This window comes from Cnephaeus nilssonii (genome assembly GCF_951640355.1).
Source record: "Cnephaeus nilssonii genome assembly, chromosome: 1".
NCBI lineage: Eukaryota > Metazoa > Chordata > Mammalia > Chiroptera > Vespertilionidae > Cnephaeus > Cnephaeus nilssonii.
In genome coordinates this window covers 19,282,511-19,306,247 of record NC_137072.1, presented here as the reverse complement: position 1 = coordinate 19,306,247, position 23,737 = coordinate 19,282,511, and the positions used below count along the sequence as shown (strand labels likewise).

Sequence of the window (23,737 nt, the reverse complement as noted above, 5' to 3'; positions counted from 1 at the left end):
AGTGACAAAAATAGGGCTGGATCCCAGGCTCCCCACACCAGCCTTTTGACCATTTCCAGGGCTCCCCTCTTTTGGTTCTCACCCTCTCGAGGTTTATTTTCTTGATCGATTCAGGCAAACACTATACAATTGACTTCTCAGCCGGCCATTGTAGTCGCTGAGCATAGCCAGCTTTCACTTAGTGTCCAGACAGCAGCACAACGCTGTGGTGTGGCCAGAGCTCATTAGTCAGAAATGCGTGAGCCTGGACCAGGAAGAAATGGGTTTCTCAACTAACCAGATTCATATCATTCAATATTTTATTGAAGGAGAGCAAGCCATCAAGACAACTGAAAAAACAGCAGCTGCTTCAAATTATGAGATCCGTTGAATAAAATAATATTGACTTTAAAGGGTTGTATAGTATTATAGTGTTGTTTTCAAAAGTCGGCCTCTTTGCTAAGGCTCTGACAATAACTCTGTTTGAAACTTTAATGTATTACCATTCAAACTACTTCCAAAACTGTTTTCTCCTTGGAGCCAATGATTTTAAGTGGCACATAGAAGAAACAAGTTTTTAAATTTTACTAATTAAATAATGACGTATTAACGAGAATTGGAAAGATAAGCAGTGCCAAGAACTTGAAAGTTCATGAATATTATTGCTTTGTCACAATTAAATAAAAAGAAAGTCCATTTAAAAAATGATTTAAAGCATGATAGTACATTTGGTGTGAGGGTCTGGCAGAACGAGTGACAATATCTTGTCATCAAGTGAAGTGTAGAAATCCAGGCTTTATGACAAAGCCTGAATTGGGTGTTCACAGAGGGGCAGAGTTAACCATTATTAAAGATCAGACCACTGGAAAAAAATGAACCATTTGGATGTCAGGGTCAAACCGAATTCTTGCTTAAGTGTTCTCAAGACCTCCAGCATCTTGGTACCTGGCACAAAAGAGGAGCTGTTTCCTCTGTCACTTTCGTGCGGATGGATTTGTTTAAGGCCTCTCCGATAAAAAGTGCGGACGCCCAGTGTGTCATTTAGGCTGCGGGTCCTTCCCCTTGTCCAGGAAGCTCTAGCACAGTCCCAGTCCAATTCCTGAAGTACAGAAAGCATGTTTCACTCGGTTGATCGACTCATGTACTTGATTTCTTTCTTTCTACGTTTGTCTTTTCCTGTGAAATCAAAGGTCATGCTTTCCCTTCTTCTGATTTAACTCTTTGAACCTGTTCCTTTCCATTTGCCCTTGACCTAGTAAGAAGAGCTGCCAAAGAAAAACCCAAACATAACAATGTCAGTGATGAAGTAATTCCGAAAGAGCAGGGGCCCGATCTACAGGGCTGAGGCGCACGCAGTGTGTGCTTTTTCTGAAACTCGCCTCTGAGGGGTGAGGCGCACAGCCGGGCCCGGGGAGCTGCGCCTCGTGCCATTCTTTGTCCTCATTCTAAGGAGGAAGGCACCTGAATAGGACATTCGGTAGATGGTTGACCCATCAGCCTAGAGACTGAGGGAACATTCTAGGTGCATATCTGCAAAGTGGATGCCATTTTTGCTTGCTTTAAAAGCAAATCTAAAAATATATTTCTTAGCAGCTGTGTCACTGCAAAACAAAACAAAACAAAAACAAAAAAACCTACTCCACTGCAGCGCAAGCCACCCATAGGTATCTCCAGGGCTCAGCTCTTAATGCTTCAGAACTTGCTGCAGGTTTCACTGTCTCTATCTAGACCAAGGAGCCTGTTAGCCTGAGAGCTGGGAGAACCTCTGCATTCTCGTGAAAATGAGAAATGCGCCACCATTGGCAACCTTCGGCGATAATTATGTTAATCTGGCCATTTTAAGACTGAAATATGGTGCTTTAAAATGTGTCTGTATTTTTATTATTTGTAACAATGAGCTGGAGAAATTGAGTGAAATGCTAATAAGCTTCTATTCAGTACCACTTTGTGACTACAGCATAGCAATGAGTCAGAGGTGGTATTTTGATATTTTTAATTTTGGCAGAGAATTTTGATCTGCAGAATTTTACTCCTATACATAGTACATCTTACTATAAAAACTACCAAAACATTTTTATATTTTAAAGTAGATACAGTGAATATCTGTATGTCCAAGTCCGTCTTGGCATATATGCTCAATAACAAACATTTCCATTAAATCACTACACTTTGCTATACATCTGCGCCCGTCCCCCCACAAAAGAACAGCAATTATTTTTTGAGCACTACCACAGATACATGGTTTTCTATCAAGATCGAAGGCACACAGATCACGGTTTTTAATACAAATATGGGACAAGACTAGAATGGACAATATAGTGAAATTCTGAGCGCATTCAAAAACTTATCTTTAGCTAATTGGTTTTGCCGCCTCCTCACCAACCAAAACTTTTATTCTGTTCACAGGCAAGTGATGTCACAGATTCTCTTCGTATTCCTGAAGACAGGTTCTCCCGGGAGATAAATTGGGAAGGGAGGGAGATGTGTATAATTGCCCACCATGAATTTTATAAATAATGGATATTGGAATGTACTTATCATATCAGCATAAAGTGGATGGGAAGTCTTTTAACCAACCTGGCCTGAGTTCAGAGTTGCCAGTTCATTTGGGAATGAGAATGGGTAAAAGCACCTTCTTGAATGTGAGTTCATAGCATATAATTGGGCGTCTTTCTCAGGATGATGCTTTGGAATATTACAGCACGGCATTCAGCATCTCCATTACTTCACGAGCTCTTATATTTCCAAAAGAGAGTGTGCCATTCTCTTTATCCTCCTGTGCATATATTAAAGTGGGTATTGTCTTTCTATTTGTTTTGCTCTCACGATTCATTGAATGAGCCTATAAATGTTTGTTGGTGATTTTAATAATAACACATTGATCACACTTTTCTGCATGTAAAGTCGTATATGAATAAGTTAGCTCATGTGATGTCCACGGCACCAGGAGGGTAAGAATAGAAGCTATTCCTGAGCCAACTTAGCAGCCGAACCAGAGCCTCGAGAAAGTTCAGTGGCAGGACCACAGTCTCGGCAGGAGACCACGCTGAGCAGGTCCCAGGAGGAGAAACCAAGCCTTTTCATTCATAACCCAGCGCTCATCCCTGCACACCCTGCCTTGGGCATAAGGTGGGGAGGGGTACTGACGGAAGAGGATGATTAACCCTTTTTTAAAAAATTGGAAAGAAATTTGTAGCTTCAGCACATTGAAGGGGAACTTGGGAGCTGAGCTTCAGTGGAATCAAGCCATTGTCCTGCCCTAATTTTAAGAAACTCCCTTTGTCTGTTGATTGACCCCTATCTTCCTGTTGTCTCTGGGAGAAACTCTGCCCAATGTTGCTTTTCAAAGAGGAGAAGGAAAGGAAGAGAAAGGATAATCCAAAGAAGGAGGAAAAAAAGACTGCAAGTTGGGTTGGGCTGGGGGGGGGGGGGGCGGGAGGGGGGGGGATACATGCTACTTTGGGGTCAGCCTGGAGCTTGTTTCTCTTTGCAGTGAGTTGAAAGTTCTTGCTTCTGATCATGAACTTCCAAAGGCGCTTCACAGATTCCAAAGCATTTTCTACGCGTGCCTCACCTCCTGTGTGGCAGGGATTCTTTCCTCTCGGGGGGCAGTGACTGGGCGGGGGGACAACTAGACCACCTCTGCTCCTTTGCTGGAGGCGGGCATTCTGTGATATGGAGCGTGACTTCTTTACATGGAGTCACTGGACTGGCGGCTGTGTTGTTTTTCCTCCTAAGAGCCTCCGTTTCAGGAGTGCCCACAGCCTGGCAGTTTCTTCCTGGGGACGCAGGGAAGCAGCTCTTATCTCTGAGGAGGCGGCTCCTGGCAGCACCAGGACCTGTGGGGAAGCAGGGACTGGCCCGTGCTGGCTGCACTGCCCAGCTGCCTGTGCAGGGCACAGCAGGGCGGGCAGAGAAGCATGCCACATGCCAGGCCTGGGGGATGCACGACTCCCGAACTGGCTGTCTTTGAGACTGTTATTTATCCAAATAAGGAGAAGCAGTGGTTTTGCTGACCAGCTCGGATTTCTGAGCCATGTCCGCTGGCTGGCTGGCTGGCTTGATATTTGAACTGAAAACACAAAGGTATGCCTTTGAAATGGAGCGTTCTTGTGGGGGTCACGGGTATCCTGGAGACATCATTTGGAAGGCAGTTTCTCCCCACATTTGTAGATAACAGTAATATACTCTGGTCTACTTTTCTCTTGTGCCTCTTGCAGCATTCAATACAGATGACTTTGTTTAGGTATTTCTGGACCTGATTTTAGACGGAAATAATACCTGTCTTAGCAATCGCTGAACCATTGCTTTCCTTTGAAGAGTGTTCAAGGACGGTCAGGCCTCTGCACTAACTTCTTTTTTTAAAAAAAAAATTCTTTATTGTTTAAAGCAGCGGTTGCCAACTAGTGGCCCGCAGACCACTGGTGGCCCATGAGGTCCGAAAGGCTGGTGGCTGCTGGTTTAAAGTATTATATATGTCTCCTTTTTCCCGCATTGACCTCTCCCCAGCTGTTCTCCCCCCCCTCCCCCCCCGCTGCCCCAGCACATGCCCTCACCCCCCTACTGTCTGTGTCCATAGGTTATGCTTAAATGCATGCATACAAGTCCTTTGGTTGATCTCTTACACCCACCCACCCCACCCCCCCTTCTCTCTAAGGTTGGACAGTCTGTTCGATGCTTCTATGTCTCTGGATCTATTTTTGTTCACCAGTTTATGTTGTTCATTATATTCCACAAATGAGTGAGATCATGTGATATTTATCTTACTCTGACTGGCTTATTTCACTTAGCATAATGCTCTCCATCTCCATCTATGCTGTTGCAAATGGTAAGAATTCCTTCTTTTTTACCGCAGCGTAGTATTCCATTGTGTAGATGTACCACAGTTTTTTAATCCACTCATCTGCTAATGGGCCTTAGGCTGTTTCCAAATCTTAGCTATTGCAAATTGTGCTGCTATGAACATAGGGGTGCATATATCCTTTCTGATTGGTGTTTCTGATTTCTTGGGATATATTCCTAAAAGTGGGATTACTGGGTCAAATGGGAGTTCCATTTTTAATTTTTTGAGGAAACTCCATACTGTTTTCCACAGTGGCTGCACCAGTCTGTATTTCCATTACACTGATTTCTTAACACTAGAGAGCAGGATTGTTCTGGCTCTTCATGGGTCCCTGCTCTGGTCTTTGACTTTGGGTAAGACACTTTAAGTCTCTGGGCCCCAGTTTTTTTTGTGTGTTTTTAATCCTCACCTGAGAATATGTCTTTATTGGTTTGAAAGAAAGAGGAAGGGGAAAAGAGAGAGAGATCAACGTAAGAAACAGGGACCAGTTGACTCCTGTACACACCCAACTAGGGATGGAGCCCACAGCCTAGGTATGTGCCCTGACAGGAAATTGAACCCTCAACCTTCTTGGTGTACGGGATGATTCTCCAACTAACTGAGCCACCTGGCCAGGGCTGGGTCCCAGTTTCTTTATTTGTAAAGCGGGGATTATAACATTTACCTGGTGGGATTGAGCTGGGAATTAAATGAGGAAATTCTGAAAGCATTTGGTAAACAGGAAGTTTCCAAAAATATGAGTTGCCTTTCCCTGTTCCCATCTTCTAGCAGATTTAGTTGAACATTTTTACAAGTAAAGAAATTCTAGGTTAATTATAATTGCCAACCAAAGCTTAATAAATCAGCTGAATGGACATTTTGATATGAGCTTTCCACTTCTCTAGAGAGAAGTGCTTCTCAAAGAACCGTCCCTGGACCAGCAGGTCAGCAGCACTTGGGGACTTGTTAGAAATACTAATTCTCGGGCCCCACCCAGACCTGCAAAGTCAGACACTCCGAAGTGGAGCCGGTGATCTATGTCTTAGCAGGCTCTCGGGGTGACTCTGATGATGCTGAAGTTGGAGAACCACTGTCCTAGAGTAAATGGCTCATTGGGTCAGAGATCAACCCATTGCCCCTGGACACTAGGCACTCCCCCACCTCTTGTCTCTGACGGTGTCTTACTTCCTGCCTTGAATACCTAAGAAAGGAAACTCTTTCTTACCTACTGAAATTCTTCTCTTTATTTATGGACTCACATTTCACCTCTTCAGAGAATTATTTCTCAGCTCTTCTAGCCAGAAGAATGTAGATCCCAAGAGTGTTTGTCTGTTGCACTCGTTTGATAATCGTCCAAGTTATTTTTGCTTTTTTCTTATTTTGAATATTCATGTACATGCCTCATTTTTTTTTCCTACTAGAATGTAAGCCCTTCGAAGGTAGGTATGAAGTCGTACAGATCTTTTTTTCATCATCAGCCTGAATCCTGGGCTTTGCATATGTAGTGGCTATTCAATAAGTACTTTGTGGACCCACAGAATGTTACAGTTGGAATAGGCCTTGGAGATAGTCTAGATCAGACTTCTTGTTTATATTTAAAAACCTGATGTTAACACCTGGACCAGAGTGCAGTTTCCATGATTCCCTGTTTCGTGTTCTTCCTACTTCACCATGCTGCATTGACTGCAAAGGGACACCCTGGATGGGGGCATTGGGGGCCACAGACTCCAGCCAAACTCAAGTAAAACAGATGGACTTTCAAAGGTATATTCATTTAATTTATAAACATGGAGCCCTTTAAATTCTTTTATAACTAGTGAGAATTGGGAAAGTTGAAGAGCCCATATGATTACACAACAAATAACATCTATTCCCAGTCTTACACGAGAGACTTTTCCCAGTTCACTAACTCAGTATACCTGGGATACCCAGGGAACTTCTTTTGGCTTCAAAAGTTGCTGTTAAGAGGAGAACAGGTGGCTGTTCTTAACCCAAGAAGCGTTGGCACCTGGACTGTTCTGATCTGGATTTCCATCATTGTTTTTTCAGGTTGGTTTTGAGGAAAATTGAACTTGGTGGATTTTTTGAGTTATTGTCCCTCAGTGTTATCCTTTGGAGCTCTTCCCTCACACAACCCTTTCTCCTTTTGACAGACTGGCTAATATTGTTCAGCCAAGGATCAAAATAATGGCACAACTAAAAACACCTTTCATCAGAAGCCATCCATAAAATTCCCTTTAAAATGGGTTCTGCTGACAGAGCTCACGGAGTGTTGTGTAATGGCACCAGCACATATCCTACTCCAATCAATATAAGAACAGAGCAGGATGCAGGCAATGGGGTGATTCCAGGGCCACTATTATAACCCAGGTCCACAGAGTTGGCTTCAGAAAAGCTGTGCAGAAAGGAGGAGCCGTGCAGGCGAGACAGAAGCCACCTGAAGGGGTTAAACCTACCAGGCACTTGGTGCTAAGAAGCTGAGCCTGCTTGACGCGTGAGAAAGGGTTTAGAGGAACCAACGGAAGCCTTGAGATTTGAGTAGCCACATTGTGCGAGGACAGTGACAAACCAAGAATAAAGGATTGTTTGTCCTCTAGCTTGGCATCTACCATTCATCAATTTGTTTATCACTATTTTCTGCAACAGTCTCTGAAAAATACCTAGTTTTTAAAGCTGCAGCTATAAAGCATAACATTCTAAATAGATCATCAATTTGTTGCTTAAGTTCAGATATGTTGAAGATATATCATCAAACTAATATATATTTTTTATTCTGACATTGTGGTGATTATCCTAAAGGTATATCATGTTATATCAACTTTTGAAATTTGCAACATAATTAAGTTGATCAGTTTCCCTAACAAAAGATAAGAGGGACAGAGGACACAGGGATGGAGATGTATGCTTCTGTTAGCGATCCAGCATCTCTGAGAAGTGTGGTCCAGGAATGTCACCAGTAGCAGGATTGGGGTCATAATGGTAACAAGTATTAATCAGATAAGGCCCAGATATTTTATCCCATTAGTAATATGGTATCTGTGACTAATGAAAACATCTATGTGTACGTATACATGTACGATGTGTATATATACATACTTATATGTATATCACTAGTGATGAAATCATATATAGTGATAATTACTGATACATAATATAAGTAAGTATAATATACTAGAGGCCTGGTGCATGAAAATTCATGCACTGGAGTGGGGGTCCCTCAGCCTGGCCTGCCCCCTCTCACAGTCCAGGAGCCCTCAGGGGCAGGAGGTGACCGGGCAATCAGGGGAAGGTGATGCCCCATCATGCCTCTGCTGCTGCCACTGCCGACAGCGCAAGCCTCGGCCGGCCCTGGTTACCTGAGCCTCAGGCGGCCCTGGGCAGCTGGGCAGCTGCCAACCGAGGCTTGCCTGCGCCTCGGCCCGGCCCTGGGTGGCTGGGGAGCTGAGGGGACTGGGGGACTCCAGAGGCATTGCAACATGCCTGCCGCCCTTGTGGGGCTGAGGGGACTGGGCGCCGCCATCTTGTGGTTGTGGGCACTGCCATCTTTGAGGGTGTGACAGTCAATTAGCATATTCCCTCTTTATTAGATAGGATAAGTATAATAAATACTAATATGTATATTAGGTACATACAATATATAATTAATTCTATAATTAATATAACTAATTTTGAGGCAGGAAGATAAAACCTCCTAGTAAGTCAAGAGAGTATCTGTGTAATTGGATCCTAAGCCCACTGATATGTCCCAGTTATTCTTTCCTTTGCTGAGAACAATCTCAACCTGTAAGTGAAGTAAATGAGGTAAATCTCCAATAGAGTTCACCACGCTGCACACAGAAGGTCAAAACTCAAACAAACCCTCAGTAATCCCAGTAGGGAAGGCCTTGGGAACACAGTTCCTCCCAGAGCAGCTCCCAGGTCCTGGAGGACACACCGCGATTTTACACTTGAACTCGAAGGAAGCTGTGGCCCAGTGCCTGGCTGAAGAAGGGCATTCTGGCTGCTTCACTCCTTACCAGCAATGGGAAGTTGATCCTGGTTCTCATCTCCTTGCACGTCCATTTCCTACTCATCAGATGGGTATTTCTGGGGCCCATGAAATGAAATCACAATTGAAAGCACTGGGTAAGCTGCAAACTGCTGGATGAATATCGTGTGGTGTGTGTGTGTGTGTGTGTGTGTGTGTGTGGCCAAATACATCCTTTGTAGAATAAGAAATGTTATAAATAAATAAATATAAATATATTATATATTGCAGAATGTATGTTACCAAGTTAAACAGGAGTTTAGAGAACTGTCATAAAAAGAAAAACACAGCCTAAGGAACTGAAAGTTATATTTGGGTGACAGAGGTGACTTGCTACTAGCAACAAGTCTGGAAACACCGAAGGGGATTCCTGTGTATAAAAGAAGAGTGTCCATCCAGGAAATGGATGATGTGCCGAAATGGAGGTAACTAATGAGAAGGCGCTATTTGCACCATCTGTTGCAAGTGATAGAAAGGAGATATCATTTTACAAACTGTAACTATTTTAGGTACAAAAGGAGGTTGTCCTTGGCCTGGATAATACAGGAGTATCCCAACAGAAGATCGAGTATCAGTGAGAGAAGAACATTTTTCTTTTATCTGTCCTGCAGCTTGACACTCTTACAATCGTGCCTTGGAAGTTAAATGATTTATTTAACATTACTTTACTCTGTGCCAGACAGGTCTTGAATCACCACTGGACACAGTGCTAAGGCAGCCAGGGCCAGTACTGGGGGGCTCAGCGGAGTTCCCTGTGTCAAAATATTTGTGGAAATACGCTTATCTTAAATATAGCCATAAGCTAACCACTGACTGGACCATTTCTTTCCTGAGAATTAAATAATTTTGGCAACAGTCCGTCTCATGTCTGGGAGACATTCCATTTATGATCAAATGCAATATTAAAAGGTTCACTAGTACCTCACAAATGACCATCTTTCCAGTTTTAACAGTGTAAGCAAGATGAATTTGAGATTTTTTAACATCACAATCACTTCCCTTCATAATATCGTCTTAATGTTGATATGTACATTTTAGTCCTTTAACATAGGTAATTTTTTCTTAAAGCCAATCAAGAAGTGAATAAGAATGGGAAATAATTTCTTAAGACTCAGCCTTTCCAGAGCATAAAAAGTGTTTCTTTTTGAGGTAATGCTAAATTGACCAGCCTCGCCCTTCTTAATAGTAGCTCAAAAGCAGTGCATTGCCTCCACGTTGCTAAAGTGCCAGTCAGTGAAAGGAAGGGGGAGGCTGAGGAGTAGGACCCTGAACTGGGCTGGAAGAGCAGGTTCCCAGAGGCGGCAGCGTCCCAAGGATGGGCCTGTGGAGGAGGGTCAGGTGAAGTTATGGCCAACGTGGGGGGGGGCGTTCGTGGTGGGTTGTGGTGACTTCGCCTGAGAGACCCCTTTGCTGGAGAGCCCACGCCCCTGGTGGGGCCGGTCCCGTGTGCGCCAGGATATTGCTTAGATCAGCGCTCAGATAGGGAACTCCTCCTCTGAGTGAGCTGCGTGCTTCTTTCTCACTAGAGAGCACTTAACTCATCCTGATTCACCGCAGGATCGGGCGAGCTTTCAAACGCCTGACAGTGGGTTACTGCTCTGGTGACGACGGAGGGAGCCTCGGTGTACTCCGCAGACCCTGCCGGGGGCACTTTGCAAGTGAGATGGTCCTGGACCTGAAAGGAAGGAGGAGGTGGGAGAGGTGAGCCAGACCGTCTCTCACCTGGCGCCCACGGACTCACGTGGTAACGGGGTTGACAGAAGCCACCTGTCCCTAAAATAGCTGACATGGACTAACGTGTGGAGCGTGGCGTGGGTCACTTACATGGCGAGCTGAGCGCTGCTGTTCCGTGGGGAGGGGCCGCGACGCGGACTCTTCACTTGTGTCCCCTCGCACAAGCAGCCCGGCACGGATACACCGCGGGCCCATGACTGCAAGAGCCTGATGGCTGGATGTCATCTGTATGCCAAAAACAGGGTCTTTCGGGATGTGCCGGGGGCGGGCTCGTGGCTTAATCAGACAGACAGGGCGAGCAGCCCCCGCCTCCCCCTTCCTGGAAAGCTCACGTTGGACTGAGGACACGAAACCTGCAAATGCGCACCAGATGCGGCCGGGGCTGATAGCGCGCTTCCCAGACTCTGCCGAGAAATAACACGCTCCTGCTGATTAGGTTAAAAATCAAAACAAGGGTTTTCACATTCCTCCTTCTCTTTTCCGACCTCTTAGGTGGCATCGGTTACAACCACTTCGTCCAAATATTGTTTCTAATGAGACATCTTAGGAGGGTGGCGATGTCATGTGCCCCGTTCTCTCCCTCCTTTAATAACCACAAAGCGTCTCGAGGGCAGTAAACAGGGTTTTGAGAGAGCCTGCAGTGCTGATGAAAACGAACTTGAGAGATGTCATGGAATTCTTTCGGTCAGCCAGGACAACCTCTAAAAGCCTTGAAATGTTTGAAAAAATGTGCAGGCTGCCCAGAGTGTGGTCATGGGGGGGGGGGGGGTGGCCTGAGGCCACGGGGCCATCGGAGGGACTCTGCTGGGTTCCCATCGGGGCGCTTTCCCTCGCCCCAGCCCCCCCCCCCCCCCCCCCCCCCCCCCAGGGCTCTGCAAGCTCGCAGACTAGCAGAGCCTACCTGTGAGCTAAGGAAACGCCTTCCTCCTCCCCCTCCCTCAGCTTTTGTTAGCAATGTGTTCATGCCTGTGCCCCCTGAGCACCGCGCAAGTCCCTTCTTGTTGGGAGCGCACGTCCCTGCGCCTGTTCACCTGGAGGAGAAGAGCCAGACAGCGGCTGCCCACGGCGGCCTCGGGAGACTACCCCGGGCCTCCATCCCGCTGAGGTGGGGGGGCAGAAAGGCTCTGTCGAATCCTCTCTCGAATCCCCTCGTTGCTCAGGCGCTGGCTGGCCCCGTCTATCTTTTCCTCTCCTCCCGGGTATGTTCCCCGCCTGGCACTGCACCGGACTGATGAATGGCTGCTACCCAAAGTTCAGCTTGGTGAGCGAGGCTGGTTAATGAATAGACAGGCAGCCTCCTCCCTCGTGTTTTCCCTCCGGTGTTATAAACCAGGGGAATTGGCTCACGTTTCCTTCCGTTGCCAATGCAGAGACTTCCAAAGTCTTGGCAGCAGCGCAGGTGCGGGGTGCCGGTCCCCCCAGGTTTCCTAGCAGCTCCCGCCCTCCACGGAGCGCTGACCCGGGAGCCGGTCCCCAGGGTAATTAGCCTGTGGGTTCTCGGACGGTTTCCGTAGGTGCTGGCTGCTTGTGTGCTGGCTTTAATGGTCATGTTTGCTTTAGTACATCTATTTTGTAATGTTCCCTCCATTGTTAACCCATTTACCTAGGCCTCCCAGAGTTCATTGGTTGGTGTGTGTGTTTTCCATGTAAGCAGTTGTTAAAGGACTGAGTCACCCAGCCGGAGCCGGTGGTTGGATGTGGGCTGAGGTTATTCAGTGACTGATTTCCAAGGGGAGGAGACACTGGCTTATCCTGGGGAGGAGGACTTTTTACCCATGCCCGTGGCAGCTTCTTTCAGGAGACTGAGTAGAACAAGATGGTCTTTACCGGTTGGGAACACAAGCTGGGGGACGTTTCAGGATCTGTGAGTTTTGTGATTTCTTCTCGGAAGAGAAAACTCTAAAATATCCAAGTGTGGAACTGAGGATTTAGATGAAGCCAACCAACAAAGGAATCGTGTAATTGGGAGCTGAGCCAATGCGATTTCTCACGGCGTTAGTTATACAGGTGATTGCCTTAAGAAAAAGTAAGTGGCTTTAATTCTTTGTCGGTGAAAGTCTCATAAGGATCCTCTTCAGTTTTGCCCGGTTACTTCATTGTGTAGTCTGACTGAGTGGGATGTTTACAAATTCTAGACTTGAAATGGTGGAGCTTGAAGTAAAATAAACTGTACATAATATTCCCTTTCTGCAAACAATATATGTATTTTAAATACTCCACAAAGACATGATTACATGAGACAGTTCCCAAAATGATTTGAAATAAACATTTTTTAGGCTACATTTTTTCCCCCCAGAAATAATTGTAAGATGTTTCCCCCTCTTATCCTACATTCAAAAAATTTCTCAATGAGTAATATTTGATTTAACTTACAGTATTGGGGGGAAATACAATTTGGATATATGTTAGGGTTTCTAACTCAAACGTTAGACAATTCATTTGATACTGCCCCAGATTTGTTTCTGGTCTTTAGGAAGTTCAGGCCAAACAGCACATTGAGCTGGGAACTGTGGTCAGGGACAGCAGGCTGAGCCGGGCCCAGGACTGGGATCTGGGGGGAAACTATGCTGTTTACAAGAACTGGAAGGACTCAACCCGGAGACAGCAGTGGTTTGGGCAGTAATGGAGAGAGGGAGAGGCGATGCCCAGCACAGGATGGATGATGGAGAACCGCCTTGTTCATCCATTGCCAGTATGCAAGAAATGACCATTCTCTTTGTCTGGGCTGAGGTGCAGGCAAAGGGATATCTGTGTTGTATTCTGGTAAGGTGTTAAAAAAACCTTCACTTTTGCGTGTAGGTCATCCCTTTCCTGATGAAAAATGAAATTCTTTAAAGCTGACATAAAGACGTTACTGTTGAAATCTTGTGGGGCAAAAGTGTCAAGGACATGACATATCCAGATACATTTAACTTACTAAGAGACGTGAGATGATAGAGTAGTTTAGTGGCATCAGAGAGATTGGTGGGAAATAAGGGATTCAAGTATATTAAGGTGCATAGTAAATCTGTGTGTGTGTGTGTGTGTGTGTGTGTGTGTGTTTTGCTTATTTATTTTACCTTAAAGTTTAATATAATTTTCTCCTGAAAGGACTGACTTTGAGTACTAGTGCAGGAAAATCCCAGTATGTATTATATAATGCCATTTCTTTATTCATTTGCCAATAAAGCAGTTAGAAAAACAAAACGAAACTGGGTACTGATTCTAAGAAGAGATCTCCATGAGATCAACATAAAAGGCTTGGACTATTTAAAATACGAATTATAGAATCTTAGATATCATCCTAGTTCACTCAGACTATGAGTATCTCCTGGAGTCTATAAAGTCCACTTTTTATCAGAATAGCCAATAGTCTCTATGGACGATCACCCTGAAGACTTGAAAAAGATTCTCTCTTCTCATCTCCCCATCCATACCTTCTGCCTCATCCTGAGTGAGTTGCCTTTGGTCGATCCTTATCCTTTAGTGCAGTGGTCGGCAAACTCATTCGTCAACAGAGCCAAATATCAACAGTACAACGATTGAAATTTCTTTTGAGAACCAAATTTTTTAAACTTAAACTTCTTCTAACGCCACTTCTTCAAAATAGACTCGCCCAGGCCATGGTATTTTGTGGAAGAGCCACACTCAAGGTGCCAAAGAGCCGCATGTGGCTCGCGAGCCGCAGTTTGCCAACCACGGCTTTAGTGTATGAACTCAAGTTATCCAGTTATAAGGATTCATTCTGGTTGTAGGTTTAAAACATTCCCCACGACATAATGGGAACATCGTGTCATTCTCTCCTTGGGCTCTATGTAGAGCCAAGGATGAAATTATCAGGGTTCTTTTTTAGAACTCAGTCTTGGAAAGTCAGTTAGCTTGGCAAACCAATGCAAGAATTCTGCCAAAGGCTTTCTTTCAACCTCTAAGTCGCTCTCGCTGATGGAGATGTTCAACTTTGAATTACCTCTTCTGCCATAGCTGAATGCTGTATTCACCTGCACTATGCATAACTCGGGTGGACAGTGATTCTCCCAGGAGCCCTGTTGGATGATGGCAAGGTTATTTTGAAGTGGACAAGGCAGGAGTGATACACAGCATTACCATGAGGTACACGATACTGATTGCTTGTGGCCAGGATCCATCCGCCTTGGCTGAAGTCCCATTCTTGGTTGCGTGGTACCCACGCAATTCTTGCTACTGGATGTTAAGTATTTTGACTAATCGCCTGCATTCCCAATACGAATGCACTGCGTATTCGAATTGTTGTTAACTATTATATTTCTTTCTGAATTCTTCTACAAATGACATCAAGAACATCTAATGATATTTTTGCATATTTTATTTTAAAAGTTAGTTGTATGATGTACCTCTGAACCACTTCTTTTCACCTAACCCAACATGTTTTTAAAATACCTATATAGGAAAAAATAAAATAAAATGCCTATGCAGGCACCCTGTTGTTTTAAAAGAAATTTACTCCACTTGTCATGAAATAAAGTTAATTTCATATTTTTCTTTCATTAATATTCTTTATCCTTCTAGACAGTTCTGTACTCCTCGGAATCTTGATGTCTCTTTTTACTCTATTGCTTAGGAAAAGGGGGGAAGTGTTTGATGAGTATTAATTGGGGCCAGGCTCCCCCAAATGAAGATGTAATATGAAGCCAGGTAAGAGGGAAAAGAACAGGGAACAGTGACTAACGTAGTTAGGATTTCTGTTTATCTTAAGTGGGTTCTAGACGTCTGAAACCCCCTTTCATTTTTGGAATTAAGAATAAGGATAATAGTGCCTACCATTTATTGCACCTGATTCATCTTGAGCATTGTTACGCTTTCTACACAGTGGCGTGTCTGAATCCATGTGATAAATTGATCTTTGCATTCATTTGGGTTGAGTATTGCGTTGTGTGGTCTGATTGCGTGAGGAATTTGGCCAGACACGCCCTGCTGGCTGCGCCACCATTCCTTCTTGTATTTGATGACCTGTGAAGGTCTGCTTTGCTCACCACTAACCCAAACCTTTCTTTCTTCTTTTTTATTTTCCAATTTGTTTAAAGACTTTATTTCAACAGCTGTTACAGCTTATTAGTCATCAAAATGATCAGTGGATGTGTTATAGTTTCTAGGCCGTAAAGCAGCTTCAATTGCTGAGTGACTGCCACCAGACTCCCCCGGAAGGCTTTAGACTTTCAGTTGGTAGTTAGTTTCTTTTCATTGAGCCGTAACTTGTGGAAGGTAGAGTGGGAGAGGTATTTATAGAGGATCCGTGCTGCTCTGTTGCAAAACTTCTGTCAGGTGGCTAGCCTAGCCATTCTGGAATGAGAATTAGGAATGCTCTTAAGCAACTGAGTCAAGTGGAGTGATCAGAGAGAAGACCGGCTAGGCCTTGTGGAGCTGACATATGTGGAGCTGACATATGTGGATCCCAACCTTGAGCTTCAGCCTGGAAAATGGGATGAGGACAGCTTGAGGATATCCCAAGTTCAGTGTAGACGGGGAACCAACTGACCTATTTTGGTGGGACTGTGTGTGTGTGTGTGTGTGTGTGTTGGGAGGTGGAGGGCGTGGAATAAAGTTGTAATTGCCAGTGAGGAGCCTGCATACTCTGGCCCCCCAGAAACAGTCCCTACCCCGCCCCCCAAGAGGGCTGAGAAGCGAAGCCAATGGTGCTCAGATAAGGTAGCCTGAAAGGGCTTCTTGTGGTTGCTACATATTTGCACCTCGCTTGCATTTTTTATTGGTCATCCCTATTATTAAATCTTTCATAACATGTGAAACTCCTGGGACAGGGGTTCTGCACTGCTGGATCTTTCCGGAGACAAAATAAGGAAGCTTGGGAGTCCTGCCATTTTCCCCCTGCATTCTCCTCTCAGAGCCATACGCAAGAGCTCCCTCTTAAGGGTAGGACCTGGGGGCTTCTTAGAGCTGTATGCTAGAATAATGCCTGGTTCTAAGCAAGTGCTTGGTAAATACCGTTTCCTAAATGAGTGAGTGTGTAAGATAAGGCATCGGTATGTATTCAAGGCACTGGGCTCTGCTTTATTTTCAACCTTCTTCTGTTGCCTCTGCTTTTTCTTTTCTCTTTCCCCCATCACCCACACTATGGGTCTCCCTGCTGCTCATCTTAGTTCTCATCTATTTGAGCCCACCTCCTCTCTCCTCATCCCCCTACCTCACCCATGCCCAGTCATGTATGCCCTACTTGTCTGTCACATCCCCAGAAGCCTGGGTGGGAATGTGGGCTCCTGTGACAGCACAACTAGAACTTGAAGGTGGACTTGGGAGGTGCCAAGGCTGTTTGTCCCTTCCCTTAGGTCCATTTGGAAAATCTCCTGGGCTTTGACGAAAACAGAAAGTATCAAATCTTCATATCCTGAATTAATTTGTATTTTTTATTCTGCCCCTTGGTAAACACAGCAGTGTAATTGCAAACTAGTTTTCCCTTTCCCCATGAAGTTGATTCCTTTTTCTATCCTACATAATAAAATGGTAATATGTAAATTACCATCACTCCGCTACGCCCACGATTGGGCCAGCAGGAGGCGCAGGGGGCGGGACTCAGGGTGGCCGGGGTAGCTGATTGGGCCAGCAGGACGCTGAGCTCGCGGCGCCAGTGGCGCCGCGAGCTCAGCGTCTGTGCCATGGCTGCGCCGGAGGCTGTCTGCTCTGGCGCAAGGCCTTTTGAAAGCCTCCGCAGCACCGGAGGCTTTCGGAAGGCCTGGGGCACCAGTGGACAGCCGGCCAGGTTCCCCGCGATCAAAGGCCAAAGCGGGGGACCTGGCCGGCTGTCTGCTCCGGCGCAAGGCCTTTCGAAAGCCTCCGCAGCGCCGGAGGCTTTCGGAAGGCCTGGGGCACCGGCGGACAGCCGGCCAGGTCCCCCGCGATCAAAGGCCAAAGCGGGGGACCTGGCCGGCTGTCTGCTCCGGCGCAAGGCCTTTCGAAAGCCTCCGCAGCGCCGGAGGCTTTCGGAAGGCCTGGGGCACCAGCGGACAGCCAGCCCGCTGGTGCACCAGGTGCATGATTAAATCATGCACTGGGCCTCTAGTTGAAATATATTTGACATATAACATTATATTAGTTTCAGGTGGACATATGTGAATATTGAGAAAGGATCACCAAAATAAGTCTAATTAACATCCATCGCCTCATTAGAGTTACAATTTTTCTTTCTTGTGATGAGAACTTTTAAAATCCCTCTCTTAGCAACTTGCAAATATACAGTACAGTATTATTAACTATAGCTACCATGCTATACATTATACCCCCATGACTTATTTATTGTATTTGTTATTTTAACTACAAGTTTGTATCATTTATATCTTTAGGCCACTTTTACCCACCCCTCACCTCTTGCCTCTGGCAACCGCCAGTCTGCAGTCTGTATCTATGATTCTTGAGTCATTGATTCTCTTTTTTTTTTTTAACATATTTTATTGATTTTTTACAGAGAGGAAGAGAGAGGGATAGAGAGCTAGAAACATCGATGAGAGAGAAACATCGACCAGCTGCCTCCTGCACACCTCCCACCGGGGATGTGCCCGCAACCAATGTACATGCCCTTGACCGGAATCGAACCTGGGACCTTTCAGTCTGCAGACCAACGCTCTATCCATTGAGCCAAACCGGTTTTGGCGAGTCATTGATTCTTTAGTCATCGTTTCTTCTAAAGGAGAGCTAATGGGAGACCCTGTGGGAGTCCCTGCTCTCCTAAACTGATGGTAATGACACAGCCCGGAAGTCCCTGCTGCCGGAGCAGGAAGTACTGGGCTTACAGTGGCCAACTCCTGCTGGCTTCTCGTCATCACATGGCAGCCCCAGAGGATGCACTGTTGGGAGTCCTTCTCCCACCGTGCCTGGGATTCCCTTCCACCTCTCTCCCTGGCCTCCGGTTGCACCCTTATCTCCTGGATCATTATTTTCTCCCAACCTCCAGAGCTCAGTTTCTCAGGGGCTCAAGTAAGTAAGGAGATGCTGAGTCAGAGTGCAACTTCCCTTCAGGTTTTCCCTAAGCATGCCCATTTCCTCTCTGGTCCCTCTCTAGACTGTGCAAGATGGGAAAGATGCTTACTATTTTCCAGGGCTAATACTAGAAAATGTGCCCAGAACAAGTTTTAGGAAGCACAATTTTAGCGCTTTTAATACATTAGACCAAATTTATTCAGTGTCTCTAAGAAGCTATTACCTCAAATTTTAAACCACTGCACAATTTTCTTTCCAAACCCCACTCGTTGAGTTCTACATCAGATGTATTTGGTTCCTGTGGCTGCTGTAACAAAATACCACAAATTTAGTGGCTTAAATCACCAAATATGGATTATTGTACAGCTGTGGCAATCAGAAGTCTGGATGCGTTTCACAGGCCAATAGCAAGGTGTTGGCAGTGCCACTCTCCCTCTGGGGGTCCCTGGGAAGAATCCATGCCCTTGCCTCTTCCAGCTTCTAGACGCGGCCTGCATTCCTTGGCTCACAGCCCCTCCTCCACCTTCAAAGCCAATGGTACCATCTTCCAGGGTCTCTGACCCTGCTTCTGCCACCACCTCTCCTTCCCTCCCTCTGGCCCTTCTGCTTCCCTGTCACATAGAAGGACCCTTGTCATGGCAGTCCGCCCACCCGAATGATGCAGGACAACCTCCCCATCTCAACATTCTTAAAGGGGGGCATCTGCAAAGTGCCTGTGCCATGTAAGGGGCCATAGTTACAGGGTCCTGGGATGAGGGGTGGGCATCTTACAAGGGCCTTTATGCAGCCTCCCACATCAGGGGAAGCCACACGGTCCCCTGGGGCTTCTCTAAAAATGTGAATATCAAAAGTACATTTTCTAACTTCTTGTCTTATTTTCAGATGCAGAGAGAACTTGTTTATGCAAGAGGAGATGGCCCTGCGGCCTCGCGACCTGGGTCCACAGCTCACCCCGCCCATGCCATTCCAAATTCCCCGCCCTCCACGCCCGTGCCCCACTCCATGCCTCCCTCCCCATCCAGAATTCCTTATGGGGGCGGCCGCCCCATGATGGTCCCCGGCAACGCCACCATCCCCAGGGACAGACTCTCCAGCCTGCCGGTGTCCAGGTCCATCTCGCCCAGCCCGAGCGCCATTCTGGAAAGAAGAGACGTGAAGCCCGATGAAGACATGAGCGGCAAGAACATCGCCATGTACCGGAATGAGGGCTTCTACGCGGACCCTTACCTGTACCACGAGGGACGGATGAGCATCGCCTCTTCGCACGGCGCGCACCCGCTGGACGTGCCGGATCACATCATCGCCTATCACCGCACCGCCATCCGGTCGGCGAGCGCGTACTGCAGCCCGGCCTTACAGGCGGAAATGCACATGGAGCAGTCCCTGTACAGGCAGAAGTCCAGGAAGTACCCCGACAGCCACTTACCCACTCTGGGCTCCAAAACGCCCCCCGCCTCTCCGCACCGCGTGGGCGACCTGAGGATGGTGGACATGCACGCGCATCACAACGCCCACGGGCCCCCCCACACCCTGCAGCCTGACCGGGCCTCGCCCAGCCGCCAGCCCTTCAAGAAGGAGCCGGGCACCCTGGTGTACATTGAAAAGCCACGGACCGCGCCAGGGCTCTCCGGCCTTGTGGACCTCGGCCCGCCTCTAGTGGAGAAGCAAATGTTTGCTTACAGCACCGCTACGATCCCCAAAGACAGAGAGACCAGGTAAGGGGGGGGCGGGTGGCCAGGGGGGGCTGTGCCCGCGTGTTGTTGAGCACGCGGCTCGTCAGAGGTCAGACCAAGAGAACCGATGTCAGCTGAGCACCGGCCTTGGGCAGCGTGCCCTGAGGATGCTGCAGCGTGCTCAGCCTAGGGTCAAAGGCCATACTTGTCTGCGACCTCTAAATTGTTGGGGGTCAAGTGAGGCAGACCCACGGCCCTGCTCTAGGAGGGCAGACACACCAGGCGTGGTCAGTGCAGGCTCCTGAGCGTGGGTCAGACCGCGTCATCCGTAACTACATCTGAATAATTTGGAAGAAAATTGTGGTTAGCAGAAACCATTCAGACCAAGAAATCCAGAGCTCATAATAACGAACCGCCACAGAAAATAAGGAGTGAGTGGTTCAAGGGGTAGCTGTTTAAAGTGATGATTTGTGTTTTTCCTTGTGTGGTGAAATTTTTGTTTCCTCATCTGGTTTGGGGAAATGGAAAGAAGGTGTGACTGGTTGTCATCGAGAGTGATAAAACATGAATTTGCATAAAATAGGATGGTTTAGATTTACTACTCATTCCAGAGTGATACTGAGATCAGCAAAATTATCTGGTGAATGACACACTCTGGCCATTTTAATATCTGTTTTAGTATACATATTATTATAAGTTGCCAGTCTAGAACCTTCCTACTACATTTTTTAAAACTCTCCAAAGTTCATATATTAAAAGAAAAGCTAATTTTGATAAAGGGAATTTCTCTAGCCTGAACTGGCTAAAGGAAATCAATGTAATAATTATAATCATAAAATATCTAGTAAAAAAAATGCATCCCAAACTAGTTGTCATATAAATCCAGAAGATGTATGAAAAATGAGATCTACATATTTAATCATTCAGTACTTTATAAGAACCAGTGTTACCTGTTCCTCACTAAAAATGGTAATATCACTTGCTACTATTAGATAACCTTATAAAAAGAAGGCCAAAATTGTGAATGTAATATGAATTGTCTATCTTGCTTTTTCACACACAAATCAAGAAGCCCTGTCCTCCTTAGCAGAATGTTATCATGAAAGGGCTGTCTCTCCTTACCTGTTCAGTCACAGCAGAAAGATTCCTGGAGGATGGAAAGGGAATGAACATGGAAGTTTGGGAATCATGAATGCTCTAACAAATTCTAATCCTTTCACACGAGTAAAAAACAAAAAACAAAAACTAACAATGGTGACTGGCTTGATTATGTAGGACTAAGAAAAATTAAGAATTGGGAAATGATATTTATTCTCTCCTTTCCAAAGGCCGTAGGAATTGAAATTCTAAGACTCAAAGAAAGGCACACGGACAGCTGAGGGGTGTGGGAATACTGAGGCTATTGGAATAGACCAATGGCACAACTGGAGGGAAATCTACCAAGGTCTTCCTTGTTGCTCAGAAGCGTGTGCCCTGTGCTTTGAAGAAAGGGTGACACGTACTCTGGGGTGGGCTGGTGGGGAAAACTAGTCACTTCGGGGAAAGACTTAGAATCATAAGAATTTAGTAAGGACGCCGAAACCGGTTTGGCTCAGTGGATAGAGCATCGGCCTGCGGACTGAAAGGTCCCAGATTCAATTCCAGTCAAGGGCATGTACCTTGGTTGCGGGCACATCCCCAGTGGGGGTTGTGCAGGAGGCAGCTGATCGATGTCTCTCTCTCATCGATGTTTCTAACTCTCTATCCCTCTCCCTTCCTCTCTGTAAAAAATCAATAAAATATATTTTTTAAAAAAGAATTTAGTAAGGAATCGGTTAAAAACATTCATCTCCAGGATACTATGTGAGGGCTAGAATCCATCCTCCCCACCATCCCCCCGGCCCCACTATCACCACCACCACCACCACCATGCCGACTCACCTTGTGGGTCGAAGAGAATTGAGAGCTTGATTCCACCATGGATCATATTAAGCTATTTCCACCCTGCTGGGCTGTAGGCACATTTTGGTCAATGACAGTGTATGACTTCTTTCCCAGCATGCAGTTACCACATGTTTATAACTTTAATGAGCATCACTGAGCCCAGGTGGTGTTTGTTTTTAATTTTTATAGACTTCAGAGAGGAAGAGAGAGGGAGAGAGAGATAGAAACATCAATGATGAGGGAGAATCATTGATTAGCTGCCTCGTGTACACCCCACAATGGGGATCGGGTCCGAACAACCTGGGCGTGTGCCCTGACGGGAAATCGAACGGTGACCTCCTAGTTCATAGATCAACGCTCAACCCCTGAGACACACCCGCCAGGCTGAGCCCAGTTTTTCACAGCACTTAGTATGGGAGGGAACAAAAGAACTCTCTGCTATGTGGAATCTTCTCTATGTTGGATCAAAGTCAAGTCGAATTTTAGCCTTAAGCAGTATCCGAATTCTTTTAGGGCCTCTGCTTCCTCTTTAGGTTTCTATTGCACCAAAGCTCAGAAAAAGTAGATGGATTTATGTTTCATATGTTAGAAACCCTTTTTAGAAAATCTAAATTATCGCCGAAACCGGTTTGGCTCAGTGGATAGAGCGTCGGCCTGCAGACTGAAAAGTCCCGGGTTCGATTCCGGTCAAGGGCATGTACCTTGGTTGCGGGCACATCTGTGCAGGAGGCAGCTGATCGATGTTTCTGACTCTCTATCTCTCTCCCTTCCTCTCTGTAAAAAATCAATAAAATATAAAAAAAAGAAAAGAAAATCTAAATTATTTCTAGAATAACAAGTATTAGAAAAATTGCCTAAAAGAATAATGTTCACCTAAAATATACTGTCATTATCACTACCATATTCTGACATATGATTATAATTATGAGCATAATTTTACTTTTTTTTTTTATCCCCTGAAATGTGAAATAACAGGAAGAATTTTATCTCACACATCTGGCCGAGGTGATTCCTCACCAGTTAACCAGCTTATCTTCAGAAGGTGGAATTGGAGTCCTTATACATACATGAGCAGGCTAAATTCCCTTTTCCTGTAGGCCAACATGCACATGCACACGCACACACATACACACACACATCAGCATTTAGAGTCCGCATTACTGAAACACCTAAACATCCTTAACCCAGGCACATGACAAAAGTGTGTATAGAACGATTCTCTAGTAAAAAGACTTGAGTCTGGAAATTTTGCTATCAGCACTCCCACCTATCGTCCCATCGTTACCTAGATAGTGACACTTGCTCCTCTTCAACTGTAGTTCTGAAGTCTTCTAGAGAGCTTAGTGACTGAGCTGAAATGTAGTACTGCTGGGCACCACATTTATTTTATAAGTACTACTATTTTAAGAAGAAGAGTGCTGATGGTAGCTAGCTTTTACTGAAAGCCTTTTAGGGGCCAAACACTGTGTTAAGTAGTTTCTACACATCTTGGGATATAATCATCATGACTCAGTGAAGTATGTACTAGCATCATTTCAATTTTACAAATGATGAAACTGAGCTCAGAGAAGTTAAGTAACTTGCCCAAGGTCACAAAGCCACTAAGTGGCATATAATGTTCAGGTCCATTAAAGAATC

General features: G+C 45.7%; 1 protein-coding gene across 16 annotated transcripts in view; it reads left to right on the top strand.

Annotated features, from left to right (window-relative positions):
- Positions 1 to 23,737, top strand: part of KIAA1217 — a 458,082-nt gene that overhangs the window by 372,999 nt on the left and 61,346 nt on the right. For 15 of the 16 annotated variants that reach the window (XM_079770404.1, XM_079770403.1, XM_079770401.1 and 12 more), the window contains one exon: positions 19,386 to 20,218. In XM_079770404.1, coding sequence (XP_079626530.1) covers positions 19,386 to 20,218 — 833 coding nt within the window. Of the gene's footprint in view, positions 1 to 12,258; positions 12,589 to 19,385; positions 20,219 to 23,737 lie in introns of those variants that run through there. The other variant, XM_079770394.1, reaches the window with a different exon arrangement.